Source organism: Lithobates pipiens, unplaced genomic scaffold, assembly GCF_037356315.1.
Source record: "Lithobates pipiens isolate NorthernLeopardFrog02 unplaced genomic scaffold, aLitPip1_a1.2 Scaffold_25, whole genome shotgun sequence".
NCBI lineage: Eukaryota > Metazoa > Chordata > Amphibia > Anura > Ranidae > Lithobates > Lithobates pipiens.
The window spans coordinates 40,052,352-40,064,807 of record NW_027507787.1 but is presented as its reverse complement, the minus strand read 5'-3'; the positions used below and the strand labels follow the sequence as shown (position 1 = coordinate 40,064,807).

The 12,456-nt window shown below is 38.7% G+C and overlaps 1 protein-coding gene across 46 annotated transcripts in view; it reads left to right on the top strand.

Annotated features, from left to right (window-relative positions):
- The window catches only part of SORBS1 (sorbin and SH3 domain containing 1), a 582,779-nt gene that overhangs the window by 526,973 nt on the left and 43,350 nt on the right, over positions 1-12,456 (top strand). For 44 of the 46 annotated variants that reach the window (XM_077454315.1, XM_077454316.1, XM_077454323.1 and 41 more), the window contains 4 exons: positions 4,257-4,424; positions 8,818-8,864; positions 11,993-12,107; positions 12,187-12,315. In XM_077454315.1, the coding sequence (XP_077310441.1) occupies positions 4,257-4,424; positions 8,818-8,864; positions 11,993-12,107; positions 12,187-12,315 (459 nt within the window). The remainder of the gene's footprint in view (positions 1-4,256; positions 4,425-8,817; positions 8,865-11,992; positions 12,108-12,186; positions 12,316-12,456) is intronic. The other 2 variants (XM_077454312.1, XM_077454337.1) reach the window with 1 other exon arrangement.

Below are 12,456 nucleotides of genomic sequence, written 5' to 3'. Positions count from 1 at the left end.
GCAAAAAGTAAAAAATATTGCTTTTTATTTCAAAATTGTCGCTATTCTGTTGTATATAGCTCAATAAATAAAAACCGCAGAGGTGATCAAATACCACCAAAAGAAATCTCTATTTGTGAGGAAATCAAGGATGTCAATTTAGTTTGGGTATAATGTCACAAGACCACGCAATTGTCAGTTAAAAAGATGCAGTACCGAATCGCAAAAAATGCTCTGGTCATTAAAATCTTCTGGGGCTGAAGTGGTTGAAATATAAATATGACAACAGAAATATGTATGCTGCCAGTACTGATCTCTCCTTCTGAAAATGCAAGTTTCCTGGCTATCATTCTGGTTAAAGGAGCTAGACATAGCCAGGCAATACACATTTTCACAAGAAGCTCAAGCAGTGGTAGTAAACATATTTTGCTCTTGACAGATGCACTTTAAGTGCCAAAATAGGAAAACAGACAAAGCTCCAAAATGCATATAGATACTGCAGTCGTATGTAGTACTTGTTTGCTCTATTTTCTTGATATTCCAGAGAAGTGTTAAATATTATTGTGCATCTATGCGATTTTAATGATTCTTGGGGTATTTCCATATGGTTTATGTCAATCTAATCTCCAATAACTATTGTAAAATAGGGAGTATTTAGCCAGTGTCCTGGTAGTGTGTCTGAGCTACACTATATTGCCAAAAGTATAGGGATGCCTGCCTTTACACACACATGAACTTTAATGGCATCCCAGTCTTAGTCCGTAGGGTTCAATATGGAGTTGGCCCAGCTTTTGCAGATATAACAGCTTCAACTCTTCTGGGAAGGCTGTCCACAAGGTTTGCTGACGCCTTAAGAGTTCCCTTCACTGAAACTAAGGGGTCAAGCCCAACCCGTAAAAGTCAGTTCCACACCATAATCCCCCCTTCACCAAATGATTTGGACCAGTGCACAAAGCAAGGTCCATAAAGACATGAATGAGCGAGTTTGGGGTGGAGGAACTTGACTGGCCTTTACAGAGTCCTGACCTCAACATTTGGGAACAACTTTAGGATAAATTAGAGGGTAGACTACGAGCCAGGCCTTCTAGTCCAACATCAGTGCCTGACCTCACAAATGTACTTCTGGAAGAATAGTCAAACATTCCCATAGACACACTCCTAAACCTTGTGGACAGCCTTCCCAGAAGGATTGAAGCTGTTATAGTTGCAAAGGGTGGGCCAACTCAATATTGAACCCAATGGACTAAGACTGGGATGCCATTAAAGTTCATGTGTGTGTAAAGGCAGGCGTCTCAATACTTTTGGCAATATAGTGTATATCTTAGTATTCTCAGCTGCATTTTGTGCACATTATAGGAATATATTACCCTGAAGACCTACTTTGTATGCTCTCTGGAGATACACAGGTTTACTTTTATGTGGAAAAAAATCGACATTTCCCTGCCTTACGCCTGTTTGTACAGTTAAATAAGTTATTTAGCTTGATGACAGTCCTAGTTTCTGGTTTTTAGTCACAATGTATTTTTTGTTTTACCCCCTCTAAAAATTGTTTGCTCAAACTCCTGGTTTTTATATGTCTCTTAAAGTTGTTGTAAAAGCAGAAGTTTTTTTTTATCTTAATGCATTCAATTAAATAGCCTTCTGTGTGCAGCTGCCCCCCCCCCCCCCCCCAATATTTACCTGAGCCCCATCACAATCCAGCGATGTTGCACAAGACTTGGCTGTCTGGGTCTCTCCCTCCTCATTGGCTGAGACAGCAGCAAATCACAATTGGCTCCCTCTGCTATCAAAGGCAGTGAGCCAATGAGAAGAGAGAGGGGGTGATGCCGGGCCACGGGTCTGTGTCTGAATGGACACAAGGAGCTGCGGCTCGGGTGCCCCCATAGCAAGCTGGATTGAGGGACCAGGAGAGCCGAAGAGGGACCAAAGAAGAAGAGGATCTGGGCTGCTCTATGCTAAACCACTGCACAGAGCAGGTTAGTATAACATGTTTGTTATTTTTAACAAAACAAAAAAACAAGACTTTAGTATCCCTTTAGATTAACCTGTGCTTTGTTCATGCAAGACAAAGCCACATGTTCACTTAACCAATATCTTCCCCAGCTGCAATTTGTTCCCCTACTGCTTTTGTTCTCACAATGAAAGAGAGAAATTCCTATGTAGGGCCTCTTTCCCCACCTCCACGTGACAGTGTTGAGCAGAGGCAGTGCAAGGGACAGTGCATGAGCTGTCAATCACCAAGCACCCATGAAATACTGAGTATTTCTCTTTGCTCCCATTAGCCAAACAGAGCTCCAGGAGAGTGAAGAAAAGGTGAGTACATGCATCTGGGGAGGATTACAGATAACAAATTTTTTTTTGCCCTAAATGGGCAAAGCACAGGTACACTTGAAGCAGTGGGGATGGATGGACTTAAATTGAACTTTATTTGGCATAGAAAGTGCCAAAGTTAACCTTAGTTCTGGAATACTGGTCCTTACCCCTGGGGTAGTATTCAAATAGATCCCTGTGTTACTGTGAAGTCCTTTGAGTCCTAGACCCAGGCTAAACATAGGGCTTCCTCCCCAGTCAAGATTAATTGTTGCCCCTCCTGACATTAAGCCCACCGTTATTCAAATGCTATAGCCTCAGTGTGCCATAGGGGCTCTACATTTGCAGCTGGATGACAAAGGTTCTGCTACCATTTCTGAGTCACAGGTTCGGAAAAGGCATGCAACAAATAAGTCAGAATTCCTCGTGTCTCTGCTTGTTCCAGATGAGCGACTCAGAAAGCTTTGAAACTAAGGAATGAGCATAACATTCAGGTGGTTAACTAGTAGTAGTAATTCAGATTCAACTGGACTTGTTCTTGAAGTTAAAGTCCTTCCGCAGCTTATCTAATCTACTTCTTCAGTTCAGAAACTCTGAACTGAAAAGTGGCTTGGATAAGCAGTGAACAAGAACAATCTATTTATAGCACCCACCCTGACACAAATTTCAGGCTGGTTTTATCACAGTTGAGAAGAACTTGTCAGAAGTTATCATGCTGATAACAGAAGAATGAGCAGGAGAAATCCACAGGACTTAGGGCTTTGAAGAGAGATAAGAAAACACAGCAGATATATGTGCCTAGCTCAAATTTCATGAATGGAGTTTACATCCACTTTAAGTAAACTATCATTTTCAGAAAGATCAGCACTGGTAGATTACAGATTTTCCTCATGAAAAATTTATATGGGTCCATTAGGCTTATACTGCTGCCTTATGTTTAAGGTTGGGTTCACACTAGGGTTTCTCCGCATCCGATTCTTATGACAGGAGAGTGTGCCTGACTCTCATTGGAGCTGGTTCACACATCTCCATGGCGGCCATGGAGCAGATTGCACAAGGGTCCTCTGCATCTTTGGCTCCATTTCAGGTCTGAATCCAGGCAAAAATTTGGGCCTGATTCATCCCTGAAACGGGAACAGGAGCGCACTGGAGCCCTGCTGTGAGCCGCATCTGCACTAAGTGTGAACCCAGCCTAAAAAGAAAAACGCATTAAAAAGGAGGCTTTGTCAGAGAATATATTGTCTGAGGATACAACACAATGCCAATAAAACTACTCCCTCGGCAACCATTAATGACTATGTGAGAAATTGCATATTTTGTATGCAGCACTGTATACATTGTGTGTAGTTGATAGCATGGTATCTGAGCAGTAGATGTACCCAATAGTCATATCAAAGCAGTAGAGGGCTCAAATAGTGGAGACAACTTTTAACCATAACTCTTCTATAATAATATTAAAATAGGAATTCCAATAAGCATGATTTGTAAATAAAATATCCACAATGCTTAACTCTAGGCTAAATGTAGACAAATCATAATCCATTATCTGAAAAAATAAACATATTTTTAGTCCATCCTCATGCTACTAGGATCATGTAAAATTATGTTTTTATGTAGGTGGCCAATTATTCTCCTCAGTATGCCATAGCTATATACATCTAAACCAGAAAACCAAAACCTCAGTCTTGGTGTACATTGTGCTGTCTGGATCATGTAGTGGAGGCGATGGTTTTGGGCACAAATCATGCTAGGAGCTTGGCTAATAAGCTAAATATTAGCAACTCACCTAGGAGAGTAAAAGTATTAAATTACTGCATTTATTGACTTTAGCTGCTTTACATATTAAAGCCAAATCTTGCTTCTTAATTAGCCCTCTTTTTGATTGAAGTTTATTTGCTGGATTCCTTGAGTAGTGGCATGACCCAGGCAGGTGCTTCACAAGCCCAATAATGCAATTTTTATCTCAGAAACTTTTAGAGGATCAGCGGAGACTTAAACGTGAGCAAGAAGAAGCTGATAGTGCTGCTAGGAGGCACACTGGGATTGTCCCATCACATCACCAGTTTATCACTAATGAGCGGTTTGGAGACCTCCTCAATATAGACGATGCATCAAAGAGGAGATCTCGGTCTGAGGTCTGTTCTTGTTGACATTAGGCTGCTGCTTGGCCCAGATCCGTATTGTCCATGTACATCTGTTCACTGTAGCCAATCATTTATCGCCTAGAGTATGCCGCCCATTTGCTTTTCCATCAATTGCTTTTTATCTAATTTGGCTGGTAGAGGAAATTAGATCATTAGAGCTTACAATCTGCATGTTGGTTGCGGTCTTAGGAGCTGTTTGCATGCCATTATGATTTATAGTTTATTGCATATGTGTTATATTTTTTATTATGCTGGAAATAGTTTTTGCCTTTTATTAAGTAGACAATGCATGTTTTATCTGATAATTAACTACTAACCAGCCTTTGAAATAAGTATGATTGTGTATTTTAATCCTGCTAAAAGTAACATCTGTGTATGATACTAATCAAATCTACCAACAATTATGCTATATTTTAATGTGTTGTGTAATAAAAAATGTTACTGGGTTACATTTAATATTCATACTGTACGTATGTTTTAATGTAAAAAAAAAAGTTAGCAGGCAGATGATATAGAAATAACTAGAAGTTGACCAGTTGCTAAGCAAATTAAATGGATTTGTCTTGGTGACAGTTTTGAGGTCCAGCTCTTTCAATGACAACCCACTTTTAGGTTTCTGTATCTGAAATACTGTGAGATTGAGATTAGCAGGATATACCAAGTCTTTCACTTTTAGAACACATGCAGAACATCCCTTTATTCAATATATTGACTCAATTTTATGTAATAACATATGACACATTGAATTATAGTAATTCTATGTTTCCTGTATGGTTCCCACTTTTTCTGAAATTATTTTTGTCTCAATGTTTTTTTTTGCTTCATACTAAAACCATGGGTAATAAGTGAACTTTATCAGCCAGTTGGCAGCCCTTTAGACAACACCCCAATAATGCCCAGTTATCTATCATTAAACACAACTAATTAAAATATGCATCAGTCTTGGGACCAAGAGGAAAGCATCATCTGTTGTGACATACTGTATTAACAGAATGCAAAATTGTTAAAAGTAGACACAGGTGATGTCCACTAATATTTAGTGTTCCCTCCTAATTATGTCATTTGCTTTATAAAAATATAAACTACACCATTTTTAAAAGATTGGTTATGAATTTAGAATTTTTAGATAATTTTTATTGCAACTAGTTATTTAAGAGAACATATTAGACCTAATGGAAGTTGCAATCTCTGAGTTGTTTTTAAAGGTGTGAGCTGGGGGGCTATTATCCTTACCCTAGAACAAATATGCGGATTAGGTGTCCTGACAACAAGTTGTTTATCTCATGCGTGCTGACATTCAAAAAAGGCTCCTATTACCCCAACAAGCAACTAAAAAAATATTAGGCAACATAACCAGCATACTATTAAGTTCAATACACTGTATGTAATAGAAGAGGCAAATGTATGTACCTAACAGAGATTGCTGGAGCATACATATCAAAAAGCAGTGTAGGTACAAATACACATGCAGATTTTCATACATGAAATCGTATATATAGTAGTACAGAGTCAATTACCAATCGTAATGGCAGTCAGAAAGGCAATGAGGTCCCTACCCAATGGGTTAATCATATTCCCCTTTCTCAGGTCTTGCCCATGGAAGCATTGGGCAGGTGCTTCATTGCCTTTCGGACTGCTTTCATTTATCACCAATACTTTTTTATATATTTGCTCTACCAATCTTTGTCCAGTACATACATTTGCCTTGCTTCTATGTGTATTGAACATTCAGGTGTGTTGGTTTCCTGCTATAATTTTAGTTTTCCTGAAACCTTTCTGGCTATATACTTATTCCGGGTCAGTGACTAACTGAGAAGAAAGCAAATGATTGAGGCCATGGACCATAAATAGTTAGCAGCTCCCATATTCTGTCCTATTCATATTTTAAACACAAAGGTTATTTGATATGTCGAAAATAATGATGCTTTCCCTGCGGTTAAAGACTGTGCTCTCATTATTTTTTTCTGTACTAATTAAAGTATTTGTAAACTTTAACAATGAACTTCTCTAACTTGTTCCATTTGGCCTGCTAAATATATCATTGAAAGTGTGGTTTTATATCTGTTTTGCAGTGCAAAAAAATACCTGTTGATTTTGCCAGAAATTTGGTGCGCTAATATGGTAATTTCCTGTGATCACTGCCTTTACACAGGGATGGGTTATGGAGGGAAGGAGTGGGGAGGGAGATAAGTCATCGGAATATAAATAAAGTTGGTAGGGCTGACAACATGTGCTTTTGAATTCAGAGCCAAACATGCAAAACATACATGTCATGTCAAAGAGGAAGGTTGGGTAACACTACATTTCTGGAACATCAATAGTTATTTATCTGTACTTGCAGCGTGCTTAAGGATATACATGTGCATGCATTGTAGAGATTTACAAAATATGTTTTTTTAAATTTTGCCTTGACATACTCTTGAAGTCCTCATGAGTTGAACGAAGTAGAGACTTATGTTTCTGTATGGTTCAATAACCCTTTTAAAGGAAACGCTTTTTTATGGAACAGACTTGAAAGCTGCAATTGCTGATTGAGTCTTCTGAAAAAAGTTTTTGACTCAGAACAGACCTGTGGATACTTTTCTTTAACATTCTTGATCTGTAGATTTGTTACAGGTCTAAGATTTGAAAAGTATTGGAGCTGACTAGTTTGTATAAAAGCTAGGCAACTATAATTTTCTGAATGTTGTATGTAACGTCAACCCCAGTTTTCCTTTTATGAAAGATTTACACTAGTGTATGTAAAACCAAAATCAGTTTTTTCTTTTTGTTTTGTTTTTTCAGAATGTTTGAAATCATGATTCAACTGTGTAGTTTCAGAAAATCGTTTTTTGGTAATCTCTTGCAAAATGTCTTACCAGTAAAATCACTTCCTATTACACGCTGACAGCATTTAACAACTGCCTTGCAATTAGCAGCACGGTTGTCAGCCTGTTGTGTGAGCTCCTTTGTTTGGCTGGTGGGTTTCCTATCAGGTCTGTCATATGGGCTGCCCTACAACATGAAGCAGCTCATAGGGCAGACTGACAAACCATCTGATAACTTAGAGGCAGTGGCTTAGTTTTGTCAGCCTGCAGTAGGAAGCATGGAAAGATCTACAGGTAAGAAAACTGTATACAGTGAGGAGTGATACCAAACCTGCTGAAAAATAGGATTAAAGAGGAGTTCTGCCTGGGGGAAAACAAATTACAGTAAGTCAGCAGCTACAAATAGTGTAGCTGCTGATTTTTAATATATGGACACGTACCTGTCCAGGGAGCCTGCAATGTTGACACCCCAGCCAATTTTCAGATAGACTCCCTGCTGCCACGGCCATTCCTAGTAAGGGAGACCGGCAGAGAAGCCTTTTCGGCTTCACAGCCAGTTCCCTACTGCACATGCGCGAAGCACTCTGCACTTTCTAACTGGCCATTGGCAGAGGAAGGAGGAGTGGAGTCAAACTTCAGAGGGAGGGCGCTGTGGTGCCGTCTCCCGGAAGTGGGGAAGGGTACCTGTCAAAAACAGGTACCCATTCCCCCCTACCCCTTGAAAAGGTGCCAAATGTGGCACCAGAGGGAGGTGGAAGCAGATAAGTGGGCATTCCATTTTGGGATGGAACTCCACTTTAAGGTTTACATTCACTTTAATGGCAGTTTTTTTTGTAATTTTTATATTTTATAGTAAAGGTTAATGGTGATAGAACATCCACGTTGGATTACACCGCTGCGGTTAATTAAAAATAAAGGCTTGCACCATTACCATATTGTACATTCCCACACAAATGCTAAATTTAAAATATAAGAAATATATTTCCTTTCTTCCTAGATTCCTTTTTGTAAAGGGCAGCAGTGGAATTATTTTGGTACATTACTGATAATAACTGCACACATCCAAGAAATTGAGATGCACTTTGTTGCTTTTCTTGTCATGAAGTTAAAAGAGAGTTATTAATAATTCATATTATCTGTGATTTTCTCATGTCCAGCGGCTGGCACACATTCTGTGCTGTTCTAGACATGTCTAGATAGATAGAAGAAATGACTTTAGGCAATGCACTATGACTTTAGTATGTCAATTCTACAGATGAAAGTGTTGTTCCGCATAATTTTTCTATTAATAATCACTAGAAACTATTAACAGCAAATCTAACTAAAATATCTCATGTGCTACATGCTGCATAATGTTTTAATTAGTCATCAATATTCTATGAGATGTGTCTCAGATGAGGACAATTAAGTCAGATTTGAGTTTGTACCAATAACTTTATTTGGTTATAAGAAACCAACTAGTTCAACTCATTGTGGACTCTACATGTAAAATTTAAATTTTTCCTAATCTGTGTTGTTAAGCAGTAGTTTGTAATTTAACATTATCTGTTAAAGTGACTTTTGCATATCCATTTTAGATGACACAAGCCAGAGCAAAGTTTGATTTCAAAGCACAGTCTCCAAAGTAGGTGACCTGCTAATACAGTCTTTCTTCTTTTAAAATGTTTCAATTTATCCTTTCTTTTGGTTTAGACTAAGAGGGTAAGGGATAGAACCTTTTGTATTGCATTTTTTAAAACAAATATTGGATTTTTATTTTCGATCTATGTTTGCAGTACAGGGGTTTCCTAACTTCCTGTGTGGTCACAGTAAGCATGAGCTCAGATGAGTGCAGATTATTTTCCAAACCCACCTGAGCCAGACCGCCAGGAAGCCTTCAATGTGCTGGGCTAGTTGTAAGCAACTGAGGCATTTACTGTTATGGAGCTGCTTGTATACATGCCTTGTATATGTGTGGCATCTGGGTGAAGAATGCCTGGCCACAGATGATTGGCCCAGTGCAGATGACCGCTTCCTGATGAGCTTGCTTAGGTGGGTTTGGACTAGGATCCAAACATGCCTAAGTTCTTCTAAAATCTCCTTACCCAAAACACAGATGGAATTCACAGTATAATTGACAGAGGTTCTCTAACCAGAAAAAAAAATCATTTTGTCTGGCGTTGGGCTGTAAAGTCTTTCAGCTTACTTCTACCAGTGTTGAAGTGAAAAGATCTTAGGCAAGATTGGGTAAGACTTTCCAACCTCTCCAGTTATTTGTTCCCCAATAACACAAAGAAATGCCATGTGATGCCCCATAGACAATGGATCCTGATCCTGCAAAAAAAAAAGAAGGCTCTATACATGAAGTCAGTTTTGGGCACTTGCTTTTTTGTTATGTTTATGTTACCTTAGTATTGACTGTTTGAGAAAGAGGCTAAAACAAAAGGCTGAATTTCAAGTAATCCTGTCACTTTGTAAGAAATTATTCAGAGGCACAGCCTGTAAGAGGTACAGCATTTACCTTTCAAGTGGATGGTACGTTGTCTTCGCTGCTCTGGGATCTGTTGCTAGCCGACCCTTCTGGGTGTCTACCCCCCCCCCCCCCCCCCCCCAGGATACTATGGTTCCTACTATGAGCCCCTATGTCACTACTGTGTCTTTAAACCACAGTGCTCAGTGTGGAAAGAATTATCTGACACACCCCAAAGTGTCAAATAGCAGCAGTTCCATGAGCTTTTCTAAAGAGTAAAGTTTAACATGCAATATACTGGAAATGTAAATGGATTTTTAAGATTTAAAAGATGCTGGGAATGTAAACTACAGGGGTTCAATAAAAACATTTGTTTTAAAAGGACTTGAGGTGTATATATATATATATATATATATATATATATATATATATATATATATATATATATATATACACACATATACAGTGGTGTGAAAAAGTGTTTGCCCCCTTCCTCATTTCCTGTTCCTTTGCATGTTTGTCACACTTAAGTGTTTCGGAACATCAAACCAATTTAAACAATAGTCAAGGACAACACAAGTAAACACAAAATGCAATTTGTTGTGGAGAAATTGAGACGAGCTTTGATGTTCTTTTTGCTCAGCAGTGGTTTTCTCCTTGGAACTCTGCCATGCAGGCCATTTTTGCCCAGTCTTTTCCTGATGGTGGAGGCATGAACGCTGACCTTAACTGAGGCAAGTGAGGCCTGCAGTTCCTTGGACGTTGTTGTGGGGTCTTTTGTGACCTCTTGGATGAGTCGTCGCTGCGCTCTTGGGGTAATTTTGGGCGGCCGGCCACTCCTGGGAAGGTTCACCACTGTTCCATGTCTTCGCCATTTGTGGATAATGGCTCTCACTGTGGTTCGCTGGATTCCCAAAGCTTTGGAAATGGCTTTATAACCTTTTCCAGACTGATAGATCTCAATTACTTTCTTTCTCAATTGTTCCTGAATTTCTTTGGGTCTCGGCATGATGTGTAGCTTTTAAGGATCTTCTGGTGGACCTTACTGTGTCAAGCAGCTCCTATTTAAGTGATGCCTAGATTGTGAACAGGTGTGGCAATAATCAGGCCTGGGTGTGGCTAGAGAAATTGAACTCAGGTGTGGACAACCACAGTTATAGTATGTTTTAACAAGGGGGCAATCACTTTTTCACACAGGGCCATGATGGTTTGGATTTTTTTTCACCTTTAATAATAAACACCTTCATTTGCAAATTGCATTTTGTGTTTACTTGTGTTGTCCTTGACTATTGTTTAAATTGGTTTGATGTTCCGAAACACTTAAGTGTGACAAACATGCAAAGGAACAGGAAATGAGGAAGGGGGCAAACACTTTTTCACACCACTGTATATATAGAAAAATTATGATAAAGGTCACACAACTTATGAGTTCCCCTTAATTTTTCAGAACTACCCTTGCAAATGTGGAATAGCCAGGCTGGAAGAACTTAAAGCTCAAATGCTGCACTGGCATAATATAGTTGGCCATATCTGCTTGGCTGGACATGTCTGTCAAATTTGGCCATACCTTTGGATAGACAAATATGTTACAGATTTGGCTGTCCTTTATCGTGAAGTCTTCTACCAACCAGTCTATCTGTGGACTGTACAGTAGACTGCTTTGGCCACTAGTATTGTTTTCCTTTGCAGAGATATGTTTTGTATCTGTGCTACAATGGGGAAAGCTCAGAACTTCCCTTGTTTATGGAAAATACGCGATAGACAGAAAATTATGAATATAACAAGCCCATCTCTAAAACCAATCCTAAGCCATCACTTAATGTTTTAAGTTTTGTATTGAGATGACAAAGGTTAGAATCTCTTTCAGGTATTTATTATTGTGTCTGTTCCTATTGGGGCAGTGTTCTCTGACCCTTGTCTTGATGGCTGATAGGAAGGACCGGAAGTTGAGGGACATGTTCACAGTAGAAACAGATATAACAACAAAAAGATGACAGAGAGTCAAATTGTACTGCTGACCATTCCCCTTTATACCAAAATCAGGCAACAACATTATGGTTGTAATAAGGATTTAACTAGTGTCAGAGAATTCAAGGAAGTAAATGAGTGTGGATCTTCACAAAGTTAGTTTATAAGCTTTGTGATTATTCAGTTTAATAGTATATAATTTAACATTTTGACCATAGATACACTTTAAACAACATTGTGGATATATGTTTCTGTTTTTTCCTGCACTTTCTCATGTACATTTCATTTTGAAGTGTAATTATTGTAATCATTGTCATATTTATTTACCCATCTAGGGAGTTGCCACTCCAGAAAGGAGATATAGTTTACATTTACAAGCAAATAGATCAGAATTGGTTTGAAGGAGAACACCATGGAAGGATGGGAATCTTTCCTATTTCATATATTGAGGTATGACTCTTATAAACTAATATGGCAACAAAGAAGCCATTTTCTTTATCGTTCACTGAATATTTTGCTTTTCTTACAGATGATACCACAAACTGAGAAAGTACAACAGCCACGGAAGGCTTCTCCAGTGCAAGTTTTAGAGTATGGAGATTCCATTGCCAAGTTTAACTTTAATGGGGATACAGCTGTGGAAATGTCTTTTAAGAAGGTAGTAAACATGAAACTGAACTTGTCATTAAAATGCATACTTAAAATGAATCAGTACAGCACAAACCCAATCATGATTTTATTATTAAAAAAAACAAAAAACAAGAATGCTTATAACAAATTGCTGCTGCTGAGCTCTCCT